General features: G+C 37.1%; 1 protein-coding gene across 5 annotated transcripts in view; it reads right to left on the bottom strand.

Moving 5' to 3' along the window:
- The window catches only part of GLRA3 (glycine receptor alpha 3), a 79854-nt gene extending 65052 nt beyond the window's left edge, over positions 1-14802 (bottom strand). For 3 of the 5 annotated variants that reach the window (XM_063402185.1, XM_063402183.1, XM_063402181.1), the window contains exon 1: positions 14449-14802. In XM_063402185.1, the coding sequence (XP_063258255.1) occupies positions 14449-14567 (119 nt within the window). In that variant the 5' untranslated portion in view covers positions 14568-14802. The remainder of the gene's footprint in view (positions 1-14448) is intronic. The other 2 variants (XM_063402182.1, XM_063402184.1) reach the window with 2 other exon arrangements.
- Positions 14803-15279: the final 477 nt, after the last annotated feature.

The raw sequence follows: 15279 nt of genomic DNA, 5'->3' as shown, positions 1-15279 counted from the left end.
ATTTTGTATCAAACACAACCCATTTTAGTCATTCAGATAGGTTGAAGGTTTGCATTTCATCTTACAATGCACACTACAATGCCGTTACACACATTGTGATGGTCCAGTAGGTCTTTAATTTCATTATTTAACTTATTCTCTCAGACAGCAAGTGTGGCCAAATCCCTGGAGCAATTGGATGTTGTGTTTGTGGTCCATTGTCTCTAGCTGATATTTGAATGCTTTTAATGCACTTCATATTAAAATACTTCCAGAAAAGCTCAAAGAAATTAATTGCATACTTAGAAAGAAAGCAAAAACTGCAGCCAATATGCATTTAATTCCATCTCCCATACATTACTACACAAAAGCGTTTCAGTAAATTAGTCTAGTGGTGCTTATTCACTGGTTCACCAGCAATGGTTAGGTGAATTAATCTCATGATCAGTCTCCCTGATTCCATAGCTGTAAGCAATGGTGATAGAATTTGTCAGTTTTTAAAACAAAAATATTCAGTATAACCATGCAATTAAAGAGTATAAATATTCAGTATAACCATGCAATTTCCTTCTGCTAGGAAGGAAATGATCCTATAATTGGTGGTGTTGGATCATCTGATGGCGTCTTGCATTTTGAAAATTTTAGCAATAAGGTTTTGTGATACGAACAAAGCATTCAAAGCCTCTTCTGAGCGATATAGAACTTCATTGGGTAGAATTACTGGGGAAAGCAAGCTTTTTAGGTGAGGTCAGAAGCATAGGATGGCTTTTTTTGTAATGGTAATGTCTCTAACTAAGTAAGGAGGTAAAGGACTAACAAGATCAGAGTTTAGATCAGAATAAGCAGAATTTGGGCGCATTAGTCAAGACGTACATAAACATGACAAAAATGCCTTTTTGAGAGTTAGAATATTCCAGCCTGTGACAGCTTAAAATAAAAAGCAAGAAAAATTACAAGAATGATTACTGAAGGCATCAAGACTGCCCAAACTAAAAGCTTTTCCTGTTTTTACAAAAATAAATCCTGCTCTTTTTAGAAAGACAAAAACTGCCTTCAACTGTATGCCAAAAAATATAATACATTAATGTAAAGCATAAACAATACTAATTTGTTTGATTTTTGGGGATAAGGCTAAGGTTTTTCCAAATTTTTGCACAGTTTGTCACTGAAATGCATTTGTTCAGTTAAGTGGCATGGCACAGATAGTCTTTTGAGGTGTGATGTGTTTAAACTTGCTAACTGAGATAGCTGGGTTAGAAGAGAAATACAAGTCTCCGTGTTTTACTTCAATAAAGGATTTTAAATTTGGTAACCTTGAGGGTTAACAAATATTGTGGAGTGGGAGTTCAGAAGACAGAATAAATATTTTTAAGTAATTATTTTTTAAATTTCAATAAAATTTAAAACCAATCTCTTTACTTTTACTGAAAATTAAAATGCTTCACAAAAAAGAAAAGAAAAACGGAATTTTCTGATTGGAGGCCATTAATCAGCAATATTTACTTATGAAAATCCATGGCCATTCTGGAAACCCAGGAGCTATGTCAAGGGGTCATAGCTGCATGGATCCAGTACTGAAAGTGACATATAAAATCATTTGTCACTGCACTTCCCTTCTAGCTCACATAGAGATACTTTTTTCTGAAAACAAAACAAAACAAAACCCAAAATTCATCTCGTTCTCTGAATTATCCTTGGAAAACAGGCTCTTTACATTTACATTTTTGTGAACTCAGGGTAACTGAACTCCTAGTTTAGATGCCTGAATTAAACAACATTACCTTCTACTGTTCAAGGTTAATACAAGGAGATAATTTCCTTCCAACTCTTTGTATTCCCTTATGGAAATAACTCTATTTGAATAATGATTTATTGGTGAATAAATTAATTTCATTCTGAGGGACAAAAAAAAGGTTTCCAGTGGTGAAAGAATAGAGGAAGAGGGTGGCATGTAATAAAGACAAAGATAGTAAATGACAGAGAAAGAATTAAGTTTTCAATGTGTTAACAAAGGCTGAGATTGCAAGTACTTTTCATTTTATTTCTGCTAAAACTGACAATAATGTGTTTCTTGCTAATTAAAGATGCAATCTCTTACTTGTTATAGGTCATAAAATTGACAATTCCTAGTCCAAAGAAAATGCAGATTTTCATATCCTGCAATGCTTTAGATAATAATAATTTTGTCAGAACAAACACTGAATTCTTAACTCATGTTTGCCAGACTTATGTTTGACAAACTCATGTTTGTCATATCAGCTAAAAAGACCAGAAGCATTTTATCACCAAGACCTTAAAAAGGTATTTTCTAATAGAAACCGTCAAGAAAATTTTAAATATTTTTTGTAACATTTAGATTTTCTACTGATCTTTCTAGTTGCCCTCATATCCTCTTATTTTGACTAAGTGCAAATAGTCAAAATAATTTTTCAATATGATGCTGCAGAGATAAGTAAAGTTGCATCAGGACACATTTTCAGCTGAAGTAATACTTAGATGCAACAAAAAAACCCCTTTCAATTTTAAGCTCAATATCTATTCTCTATCATTTTAGTGGTTATAAATAAAAGTTACATTAAGTATATAGGGGATTGCATTTCAATACAACTATTTTCTGCAATATTCAATGCAATGTTTTTGAAAAATATTTTCTTTCAGATTTAAATACTTTTTCTGTTTCAGCTACAGAATTAAGATTAAATTTTAGTGCTCCTGTAGGTTCGGCAATGGTTACAAGCATTTTTTAATGTTTCTAGTGCCTTTATGGTGTCTTTTTTTTTGCATTTATTAATACACTTGAGAACTCCTCGAGCTCTACAGTCTTCCTCTAGTCATGTCTGTCATGGAAGTAAAATAGTTTGTTAAAGTAAACACATGTTTAACACATGTTAACATAAAGTATGTCAATTATGGACTATAGTTTTGAGAAACTTTGAATTGCTGTGGAATGTTTCAGCTCTTTTTAACAGAGAGAGAAAAATAGAGAAAAATGAGAGTTGAAGTCTTCGATTAAGTCATTCGGTCATGATCACCATTCTAGTATATTATAGTCTAGATAATTTTAAATTTATATAACTTTTTTTTGTGATTTGGTACATATATATAAGCACAATACTTTACACCTTCCTTAGGAAAAAGAATCTTAAGGTAGAAGAAGAAAACTAATTTTTCAGCATTCTATGGGCAAGGCTTTCTATCTTCATAAAGATATGGATTAAACAAGCTACAGATTGTCTCTGTAATTTTGCTTTGTTGTATAAGGCACGTTTATTGTTGCCAATTTCAGCCATGCAACATGTGAATTAACATACTTTATAAATTAGGACTGTCCTGAATATATTTCACTGTTTTCCCAAAAGCACCTACTTAATAGTCTTGTAACCTGTTGTATAAACTATTTTTATAAATTATCTAAACTCAAGTCTTAGTTTCTTACCATTTTTAAATTTATTCAGCCTGCTTTTGGGGGAAGAAAAAGTTAACTCAAAGAGGAGCAGAGAATATTTCAAATATTCAAATTCTGACAATCTCTCACTCTTCTAAGGACCCAATGAATTTGTTTAAGTTTTGACAACTTTAGTTTTTAATTTAAAATATTTATATCTTCTTCAAATTCAGTTATCTTTGTTTTGGTTTGGTTTGGGGTTTTTTTTGATAGATTATACTTGGCTGAAAGGAAAGGAATATTTTTTTAAATATTACAGAATCTGTAAACCATTTATAATAGTCTGAACTTGCATTATTCTCTCACTATAAAGGTAATTTGTGCAATCACTAAATAATGTAGAAAAGTTATTGGCATAATGGATGGATTGCAAAATGACCAAATAAAATAATTTCTTGAATACTCTATGGTATTACACCAGATATTCTTCTATAAAAGCTGTGAGGGTTGAATAATTACATTTATTATCACGGTTAATACATGATTCTCCTAACCAAGTGAACTTGCACAGGAACTGACTGGTGTCTTTCACTACCATAATGAATGTTAATACAGCTGATGACAATGAGGCAAAACATGACTGAAAGGCAAATTAATTCAAATGAGACTTTTGACTGTGAACTGTCGTTCCTCAAGGCAATTCTTCCTAGATCTAGGAAGAACCTGTGAATTCTGCAAACTGAATTCTACAGATTATAGCTTTTTTGTTGATTCTGTATTTAAAATAAATCTCAAAATATCCTTTAAATTGTAGAGACGCGTATTGCTGGGTTTCTTAGTTCTAATGGATTTTTTACTATTATGGGAGTGCCCCATCAGCTTTGCATTTATTAGGTTGCTGTACTCTCAATAGTATAAACAGAAACAGTGTCCACTGAAGTGTACATCTGCAGAAGATGTCTTTCTTATAATTAATGGCCAATTAGAATGTCATGTGTATTCTGTTCCTTCTTTATCTTGTTCTGATTTAAAAATCCACTTTTATGAGTTGTAAACCCTAATCAATACTGAAAATGGGTTCTTTGATGTGTTTCTTCTTAATTTTTACTATGCATAAAAATCTTCTCAGATAATCTTGCATTAGAATAAAATGATTGAGGTTTATTAGAAAGATATAAAAAATTGATCTTGAATGAAAACTCCAGATTCTTGAAGACTGAACCACAATTCAATGAAACACTATTCTGTTTGCCTTAGGGAAGCTCTGCTTGTATCAGTCGTGTATCTTGAGTGAGTATGTGAGATGGCCATTCAGAAGATTTGACTTTTTCTCTAAAATATGTTTGATAAAAGTTCTGTTAGAGAAAAGCTGGATATAGCCTGGAAAGTCACTATATAAAGTATTTTTCCCCAAATGCTTCTCATGAAATTGTTTATTTTGATTAATCAGCTAATAATGTTATTACTAATAATTTGAAGTTTTCAAATAAGAAAAAAATATTTCTAGTTTAAAACATACGGTTCTCATGAAATTGAGTTTTAAGGAAACATTTTTCAACATAGTTTTATGAAATGCTGGCAGGCTTTGATTAAATATTGTTCAGTGTTCTTTCTATTTTGCCAGCAATGATCAATTTTCCAATGTCAATGGAAACTGGAGTCTGAGATTCTAATTTTCAAAGACTCTGAACATCTTCCCCAAAGAATTAGCAGAGATTTTCCTGCTTTCTGCAACTTAAACTTCTTTTTATGTATTGGAAAGTGAGAAAATCTTTTCAGAGCTTTGGAACTTTTTGTGATACAGGAATGGTGATGTTCAACCAGCCATGTTAATTTACAGGAGATATGTGGATTAATTTTCTCCTTTTTATTAATTCTATCCATATAAATCAGTAAATATCTATCCATATAAATCAGCAATAAATCAGTATAAGGCTTTCTTTAACAAGATCAGAGTTGAGCTTCAGGGTGATGATGAGAGTGACAGAATTCATGCCACATAATGACAGAACCCAGTATTCCTAATGCATGCACTGAAGCATATTCCTTACGGAATAAGTCAGAGAAAATAATGTGAAGGTTAAAAAAACAGTGCTGCTAGCCTTTCGTGCTTTTTCTGAAATTATCCTGATCCACAACACACATTCTTTTTTACACACAGGAAGTGATGTTTAAACTTCCCCTCAGATACCTATTTAGTCTTGGCTTTTCTAGTCTTCATTAAGGCAGCATCCCCTTAAATTATCATCCCAGTATTATGGACTTTGTGTAAAGAACCCCAAACCAACTGAGGGAAGGAAGGGTCATGACCTGAGCTGATCCACCCCCTGCCCTCACAAATCCTCCACCAGGTGAGTGAGGGGTCCAGGTAGAGCACCCTCTCCCCGTTCTAGGGATCATGAAAGCATTGAGGGCACTGCCTGCTTCCCAAACAGTATTAAAGGTTTATTATGTGCAAGACCTGTTTTCTCCTGGAGGAGTTATCCCTGTTAAGAAGGAACAAAAAGCATTCTGTTAACCATTATTTGGGGAAACTGAACAAGTGCCTTTGTGCTCACATTTTAATTACAGATAAAAATTTGAGCACTCTTGGATTCAAAGATATGTGTAGAGAAACAACAGAAATAGGTAAAGAGAGAAATATTCTGAGAGCTCATCTGCAGAGTGTTAGAATTTGGGGATAAGTTTTGAAGATAAAAGGTAAAATTTTACCACATATACGGAGAAACTTTCAAATAGTATTTTTAATTTCAGTTCTCCGTTGTATTGTACTTTTTGTAATCATAGGTTACTGTCTCAAGTGGGAATATTTCATATTCATTTTGTGTGGTAAAAACTTGCAATATTATGTTCAAAACAATTGACTATCAATTTTTAGTGTATGAGAACTCAGGGAACCTACAAGATATTTTATTCAACTTTAACTCTTGCAAATTAGGAGTTTAGGCAAACTGATAAATCTGCTCCTTAAAAAAAGAAAGAAAAAAAGAAAAGAAAGAAAAGAAAAGAAATATCCAGAAAGAATTCTTTCTAGCAGAATAAAACAATGAAAAAAACCATTACAGATTAAAAAAAAAAAAAAGTCTTTTAGGGGATGGATTCCAAATATGATGTTGAAATTTGCCCACTTTGAATTTAGTTCTAATACTGCTGAGTCAGAGGTAATGGGTCTGACCCAATAGCATCAGGGAAAACATCCCACAGATACACATCCTTTCACAGAAGTTTTCTATATGTGCTTAGGCACAGAACTGACCTTTACCTTAGAACACAGGAGTTAGGCACAGCTTTGCTCTGAGAAGTCAGTGCTTTAGTCATGATTGGTTTCAAAGTGGGGGTTTTTTGCCTGCAGTTTACCACTTTGTGACATTTGTTTTGTCTAGTAGGGCACTCTCAGCCAGGACATATATTGCTCACAAACCTGGAAGTTTAGGTGGTCCCTGAAGTTGGAGATGTCTTAGCCTTATATAGCCCAGGGAATGGACTCTCCTGTGCATTACTGAATCTAATAAAGGACAGTGACATTTTGAACACTTTACAAAACTACAAGACTTACAGGACAAAAACTCAGGATCCTTTTAGAAACTGAGTCCCACTCTATGCCAGAGAATTATAAACCAACTTTTCACAAAATAGTCTGTAAGCTCAGCAGTCTCCCACTAAGATGCAAAGTCATAATAGTTTTAGAAAGAAAAGAAACTTTTGAGAAACGTGCTGGTATAACTGTATTAGCTAGGTATTTCTGCTGAGTGGTTACTTGTGAAATTAAAATTAATTAAGTTGGTAAAAAATCATACAAAACTTTAAATGGCCAATTTTGTAGAAAGTCATCTGTGAAATTGCATATTCTGGTACTTGTGGATCCTCAGAGATGCTAGGATTACATTAGGTTCATATTTTATCTTTCAAAATGAAGAAAGGGGGAGTGCATTCAGAATGTATTTTGTAAGGAACTGGAGATAAACTCTACACATAGTGGAATCTTAATGTAAACTGTACATAGTGCATGAAGCCTTGAGCTGTGATGGGTAGCATAAGCCAACAGTTTTTTACAATAAATGTGTTTATCTATATATCTTATATGAAAGAGGGAATGCAACAAAGAGCAAAATATTAAGGCAGTAGGTGATGTAGTTATAACTACAAGCTTATTTAGAGTTATATACTGCTTGAATTTTATTAGAGAAAAAAAAATTAGTTTAATTTTTAAAATTTCATAGCTATTTTGATTTTGCTTATACTTTCCCTAAATTAGTTTTAACTGTAAAAATCCCATGCAAGTTAATAGCAATTAACTCAACCTAAGTAACAGTTTGAGAAAATTTAGTATTCCTGACTTCTACTCTATTGTTTCACTAAAAGAGCCTTGGGATAATCCGCTGCCTTGCTTTTTTCTCTAACCATTGATTTGTATTAGCCAGTAGTCCCACTACTTGTGCAGCTCCACTCTTTCAACAGCCCCATCAGTGACCATAATCATGTCAGACTAGAGTGTTCTTGAAATTTTCTACCTTTTCTGTGGTCTCAAGCACAGAAACTGGAAACTGCATTTTGCTAATATTTCATGTCACCAGAAAGAAACTTCAGTAATAACAGTATTGAAGAGGACTGATCTTAGGGAAGTTCCTACCTAGAAATAGCCCTGACCCTCCCTGTTGTCCCCATTCATTTTGTACATCAGTGGTAAGCCCAGAGAAGTAACAGGGTGGTAGGTAGTACAGAAAAACTGTATAAAAAATGTTGGAGTGTGGAGTCACTGTCCCTGCAGATGTTTAGTGAAAGACTGGACTTGGAAGTTAGTGCCATGGTCCAGTTGACATGGGGGTGTTCATTCATAGGTTGGATTTGATGATCTTAGAGATCTTTTCCAACCAAATTGATTCTGTGATTCTGTTCATTATGTGGAAAGTCCAGTTAATGTAGATCAGGTGTTATTACCCTGTTTGCTGTTGTATTCAATAATGTGTATTGGAGCAATTCATTAGACATCTGACTGGAAATGTAATAATGAAATGCATTCTTTTATACTTGTATAAATATATATCACTATCTTTAGATTATATTTTTTTTTTACTTTTTTCTCATTCTTTCTTTTTATTGTCTCTACTTACATTTCCAATGCCACATCATCTAAAGGTGTCAGACAGAAAGGATAATATTACCTCAGAAGCCTTAAAAAATAATGGATTGTGCTAGAAAAAAAGTACAGTCTTTAAAATTCTCACCCTTTCTCTTGGCTTTACTGTTCAAACTATTTTGCTTTCTGATGCTCTTCTCGTTCTTCTCTTTCAGTCCTGCATTCTCGTTAAACATAGTTTTTTGCTGTGTATTTTCCTGCTCTCTGAGATGTTCCTGTTTTGCTGGTAGTTGATATCCTCAAAAAGGTGCATTTTACTTGACCTATTCATGATGCCTTTTTAACAGTGAAAGTGATACCTTCTATTTCCTATCTCCCTTCACTGATTCTTTCACTAAACATCATGAAGTTTAGTAGGAAAAGCAGTAAAGAGGACAAGAAGCAACACCACACTAAAGGGCTCTTCATCATTCATTACTTGAGAAAAGCTGATTTGCAGGAATAATTCCCTATAGGTATTATTATATAACACTCAGTAAGGTCATTTGAAGCATGTATTCTGAATCTGTTAAAACAAGAAGCTTTAATCTTGTAAAAATTTTCATTTTTTTTCTGATTGTCATGTTTCCTAGGATGCCTAGACAAAACTAATCTGATAGAGGAGCTATTACATTTATCACCATACAGAAGCACAGCACTTGTCTCACAGTATTACTTGCTTTCAGTTGTTGTTATCATCAGTTGGCTAGGAATGAATTAAAAGAAGTTGAAAAGTAAGAAAATGTCACTAGCACTGTAAGAATTGAAAGATTCATGGTTTTAACTGAAAGTGTTATTTAATTTTCTTAAAGGCTATAATACTGTAATTATAAAAATATAAACATAATATATAAATATATATTCCTTTCCTGAAATGATAAAGATGATAATAACTTTGAAAAATAACAAAGTTTTTATATAAATAAAGAATGGATAACTAAAGCCCTGATCAAATTTGTACTGGTGAAGAAATTCCTATTTGGTACAAAGGGATTTCAGTGTCTTCAGTGGTATATTTGAAATACAAGAGAAATTGATAGAGCTGAAATACAAGAGAATCTGAATTATATATTCTTGGTCACAAACCCCCCTTTTGTTGCTTTTGTCTGAGTTTTGGAAAGTACAATGCCTCCTAAAAGGTACTGATGCTCTACTCCTAGACTTTTAGAAGGACCCTTCATCACAGGAGTTTGACTGGCTGGCCTCAGTGTGAGCTCTGGTAACTCAACTTTGAAACAGAACTGTTTGTATTTGTTTTGCAGAGCCCTCAGCAGGGGTTCACCTCTCTTCTCTGAGGACTTGTTTTTGTTTCTCTTAACCGTGTTTGTTTTTCCTTTTTTTTTTTTTTTTTTTTTCCACGCTCAGAAGTTCTGGGGAGACTCCTTGTGGTCTCTACATGAGCTAATGCACAAGCGTACTTTCACCAGTCTTGCACCTTCATAATTTTGATCGTGATCCTGACCTGCTGACCTGACCCTTTGGCTTAGACCATGGACATACCTCTTCATTTCCACCTTTGCCCATCAATTTGAACTTTTGAACTGTTCTTCTCCTGCACAAGTACTGAGGAAGAGCAAAGGTTTATGGCAGAATCTTGTTCCTTCCTGTGTTGCTGTGAGTCTGAACTCCCAGCTCGCTTACCCTTCCTTTGCCACTCCATGAGATGTCCTAAGTGCTTTTTGTTGAACCTGGAATCTGTCAACTGATTTATTCCACAGAAACTATCTTTCCAATTTAATCTGGGCTGCTGAGGATAAGTATTGTGCCTCAGTGCTGTCATCTTGCATTAGTGGATTTTCTTTTACACACCTTTATTTGCAACTTGTTTTGAACAGACACTTTAATTTCTGGAGTAGCATTGTAAGTCTAATTATTAACATATCGGTAAGCTTCTGAAGCTTCATTAGAACAACTGAAAATCTTTATTTTCAAAGATGTTTGTCATGCTGTGTCAGATTTATTATGTTGTATTTTTTCTCTTTCATTATTTGAAGGAACTTGAAAGAACTAATATTGGCTTAAAGGAGAATGACTTCTGCTTCTTATAGCTATTCACCTGAAATCAATTTGCAATGAAATGCAGGAACAATTTCAAAATCAGTTAACTGTAAACTCAGATATGCCCAAAGTTAGGTTGCATGAAGGTTTTTCCCTACAAAAATCTGTTTTTTAAGAGCAATTATCTGTGTCTGTGATACTGTTTCCTTCAATGTAAGTCCAATGGAGTAGTGAAAAGAATAAGGAAAGAGGCAATAATCTAATTGTAGCATGATTCTTGGTCTATGCTAATACGGATAAATAAAGAAATACCACATAGGGAGAATCTATTTTCCATTTCCCCAGTGCATCTTTTGATGCTGTTCTTCCCCCATACGCAAGTTTATATAAAATAGATACACTACACCCTCCAAGGAGAAAGCAAATCCCTGTCAAGTCCCTGACAACATAGTTCTAATAGATCAGTGCTGGTCTCTGTGAAAGTTCCTGAGCTGTTATGAAACTGGTTTTGACTCACAAATCTGATCTTCCCGTTTACTTTACAAATATGATCTTGCTTTCATTGTGACCTCTTGGAATTCAGGCAGATCCAGAGGATTTTTTGTTAACACTATTACTTTATTGAAAACTCTGAAGAATACACAGTCTTAAATATTATTATAACTTCAAACTGTATCTCAGATTTTTTTTCTTTCTTTCATAGTAAATTACAGTTATTTTAAGGCTACATTACATTATTTTCCCTAGATTTTGCCTCTTTTTTGCACCTGGACCCTCTTAGTACCCCACTCAGACTCAGACTAGAATTAATATTAGTAAGTAGTATTTTTTTATTTTGGGTCTGATAATGGATTTTCTCTCCATCCTCTAATACATTGCATAAACCAGAGTGTTAGGTGCTTTAATGGTTGTTTATGTTTAAAATCTATTAATACATCATCAATATGTGTGTTAATCTGTGACATAACAGTACAAACACGCACAATATGAAAGACTATGGATAATCACAGAATCATTAGGGTTGGAAAAGACCTCAAGATCATGAAGGACAATCTTTGACTGAACACCCACCTTCTCAACTTGACCCCACACCTAGGTACCGTGTCCAGTAATTTCTTGAACATCACCAGGGATGGTGACTCCACCAAGCCCCTGGGCAGCCCATTCCAATACCTGACCACCCTTTCCATGAGGAAATTCCTCCTGATATCCAATGTGAATCTTCCCTGGCACAGCTTCAGGCCATTTCCCCTTGTCCTGATGCTTGTTGCCAGGGAGAAGAGGCTGATCCCCACCTGGCTACAGCCTCCTTTTAGGCAGTTGTGGAGAGCAATAAGGTCTCCCCTGAGCCTCCTTTCCTCCAGACTGAACAACCCCAGCTCCCTCAGCTGCTCCTCACAAGACTTGCTCTCTAGACCCTTTCCCACCTTCATTGCTGTTATTTTTTTTTCTACAACATCCTTTGGAGATCAAATTAATAACTAGATCCTATAATGACCAATATACATCTTGTTTCAGTCATTGCAATTTGAAGGATCTTTTGATGTGGAATGAAAAATTAATTATTAAAAAAAATCAGGTGAAGTTTCTTCTTGTGAAGCATGCATCTCAAGACTGCTCGTTAAAGCAGCAAGTCTAAATTTACACTGAGAAACAACCTTTTTTCTGTCTTCACAGGCATATAATTTAAACCTTAATTTTAAATAGCCTCAGGGCTGTTGGGCAAATAACGAAGGCTTCTCTTGTCAGTTTCATTCATTTTTCTGGTACAGCCCTCAGTTTCCTAATGAAGGAAGAGCAGAAAAGTTTCAAAGTTGCACGATGTAAGAGAAGATAACATAATTTCTTCCAAAATGTGTGAGCAAGTAAGCCACTTAAGGTTTGACTATTCCTAGAAATCCATAGCACATCCATCTTCTCATCAAGTGTTATATAGGTGCTAAGGGTGGAGTCTGTGTCTAACAGAGTGGAAGCAGCATTCTATTGCTCCTTGTCCCTTTGCTCCAATGGAAATCATTTCACAAGGTTTAAGTTGGAAAAGAAATAGAATTAAGGGCTCCAGGAGGATTGAGAATTTTACTGCTTTTAATATTTTAATCTTTTTTTTCACTTCACCCCCATTTGTAAAGCATGGAGAAGACTCCTATGTGTTTTGAACAGCCTCAGGTTTCTCATGTATTATTTCTAGACCTAAAGTCATCAGCAGTCTTTGTCTTGAGATTGATACAGAAGAGAAACATGCATTCTGAGCAGCTTTCTGAACTCTTTCTCCAACCATATAGTCCTTTGTGCACAGTAACCATGTTCATTATTATAAAGTGACTATTTATGAGAAAAAGGCTATTACAACACCACAGTTATCTGGACGTTGAAGAGAATAGTTTGAATTTATGCTAGATATCTGTAAACATTTGGAAACAATTCAGTACTAGTCCAAATTTATGTGATGCAAAATACCTATATGCTTTTGATAACTGACTTTATAGCTTTCTTTCGCCCTTGGAATAAATGCTTTTATATTGTTAAAATAAAGGATAAACAATTCAGCAGTAGGATGGCATTTGCATGGAATATGAAGCAGAGGAAAAATAAGTTCCATAAGTACATTGAAATAGAATAATAATAGCATAGTGCTGCTGGTATTGCCTACACCACACAAGTGTTTGGTCATATACACTGACCATTAAATACTCACTGCAAAATTTAAAGTGTAATATACATGCATTGAATCTTTCCTTGCAGTGTCAATTTCATACCATGTGACCAAGCTTTTTAAAATCTCCTTCTTTCAGCACAATTACAATAAAATCGTGTTATAAACTATTTATGTTATATATATTGATACAAAACATGTTATTAAATTAACTTCAAAAAGGAAATATTTGCTATAAATGTGTGCGCACTTGTGAAGTGTGCCATCATTGGGACACTACATGCTGCTGACTTAACTTCATGATTATAAATCCCTTACATGTGTAATCCCCAAACTCCCTTTTCAAATTTAAGTTTCCTTTTCTGTCTTTGCTAAATAACAACATGATTCTTAAAATAGTCCAGCACTGTCACGTTATACGCCATAGTTTGTTTATTGTGATACAGAGCTAGAATGTTGATAACAAGCATGGCTCACTGCATTGGCAGTGAATATATGACAGTGAAGTCTCTTTCTTTACATGTGATATTGTTCTTTTAAAGTTTTCCCTCATGGAGGAGTCCAGTTCATTTTAGCCTGGTATCACCACACTTCCAGAGCTATATATTAAAAGGAAGCTTACACTGATATAACAACACCACTTTACCTAGAAAGAGTGTGCTGGGCAGAGAAAGCTGTATGAACCTCAGTCTTCTACTCAGGTCATAATTTATGGATATGTTGCTATCTTTCATAATACAAATCCTAGACTGTCAGTAGTACTGCAAATGCTCTCCCTCTTAAAGGACTTCTGTAGACCACATCCTCTCTTCATTCAGCTAGTGCTTTTCTCTTTCTGCACAAGGCTTCTGACCTAACTCAATCTGTGATTTTCCTTTTCCTGAAAAGAACTGACAGTAGTAAAGAAGTTTATATGTTCCCAACTCAGATCATCTTCTGCAACTTTTACATGTAGACACTTCGCACCTCAAGGGTTTTCAATATCATTGATGTTACAATTCCTGCTAAAAACAGTGATAAAATTCACAGATCTTATAGGGAAACTCTTATCTGCGAGCAAGTGAAGGAAGTAAACAAACTCCTGCTCGTAAAATGCAAAATGAGATTCGGGACAGCGCAATGTTATGAAGCCGCTCAGGAAGCGCGGAGCTCACGCATTTACTTCGTGTGCCCACAGCCTGGCTGCCGAGGGTAGCCGGGCGCTCTTGGTGAGGAAAGGCGGTGACCGCGGCGGCCGTCCGCACCCGTCCCAGGCATTTCAGTCGCCCGAAACCCGGGAAGGGAGAAACCTCTAGTTCCCCAAAGAAAGCAACTCACCTGAGCAGTACCGCAGCTTCCCAGAGATAAAAGCCCGAGACAGCCGCGCGGAGGTACCTAATCCGGGCCATGCTGCTCGGAGACGCGGCGGAGCCCGGCAGCGGCGGTGTCGGAGGCATCGGAGGGGCTCCGCGGTGCGGCTCGGCGGGCTCGGGCGGCGCGGCTCCCGCGGGCGGGCGGGCAGCGCCCCAGCACGCTGGAGAGTTCCGGCGGCTCCTCGCCCGCCGCCCGCCTCAGCGCCCGGCGGCGCCCCGCGCCCCGCGCCCGCTGGGCCCCGCCGCCGCCCCGACGCTCCGCATGGCAGCCGAGTGCGAGCCTAATCCCAGCCGCGGCGGCGGCGCCGAGCCGCGGCGGCGGCGGCGGGAGCCCCCCTGCCGGCCCGCCTGCCCCCGGCTCCTGGCGGCAGCCGGCGCTCCTCCGCCGGACGCATCCCGGGCGCGGGGAGCGGCGCGGCCGGCGGCGGGGCGGGCGGGACGCGGGGCGGGGGCCGGGCACGGCCGCCCCCGGAGAGCGCGGCCGCCGCTGAGGGCGCGGGGCGGGACCGGGAGCGGCGGCGGCGGCGGCGAGGGGGCGCCCTGGAGGGGCTGCCTCGAGAGCGGGGAATGCCCCGCCGGAGCTGGAGGGGGAAGTGTGTGCCCAGAACGGCCCTGCCTGAGCGCCGGCCCTCCCGCGGGGAGAGGGGCGGCGGAACCGATGGCTGCGAGGGGTAGCGACCGTCAGAGAGGTCGGGCGGACTCACTGAACCCCGGGTCTCGGAAAAGATTGGGCAAAGAGGGGCGCTTCTGCTTTGACTGTAGATCTGGTGGTAGGCTATTTCCTAGGAAATGGGCG

Source organism: Prinia subflava, chromosome 7, assembly GCF_021018805.1.
Source record: "Prinia subflava isolate CZ2003 ecotype Zambia chromosome 7, Cam_Psub_1.2, whole genome shotgun sequence".
NCBI classification, from domain to species: Eukaryota; Metazoa; Chordata; class Aves; order Passeriformes; family Cisticolidae; genus Prinia; species Prinia subflava.
This window is presented reverse-complemented; position numbering and strand designations above follow the sequence as displayed.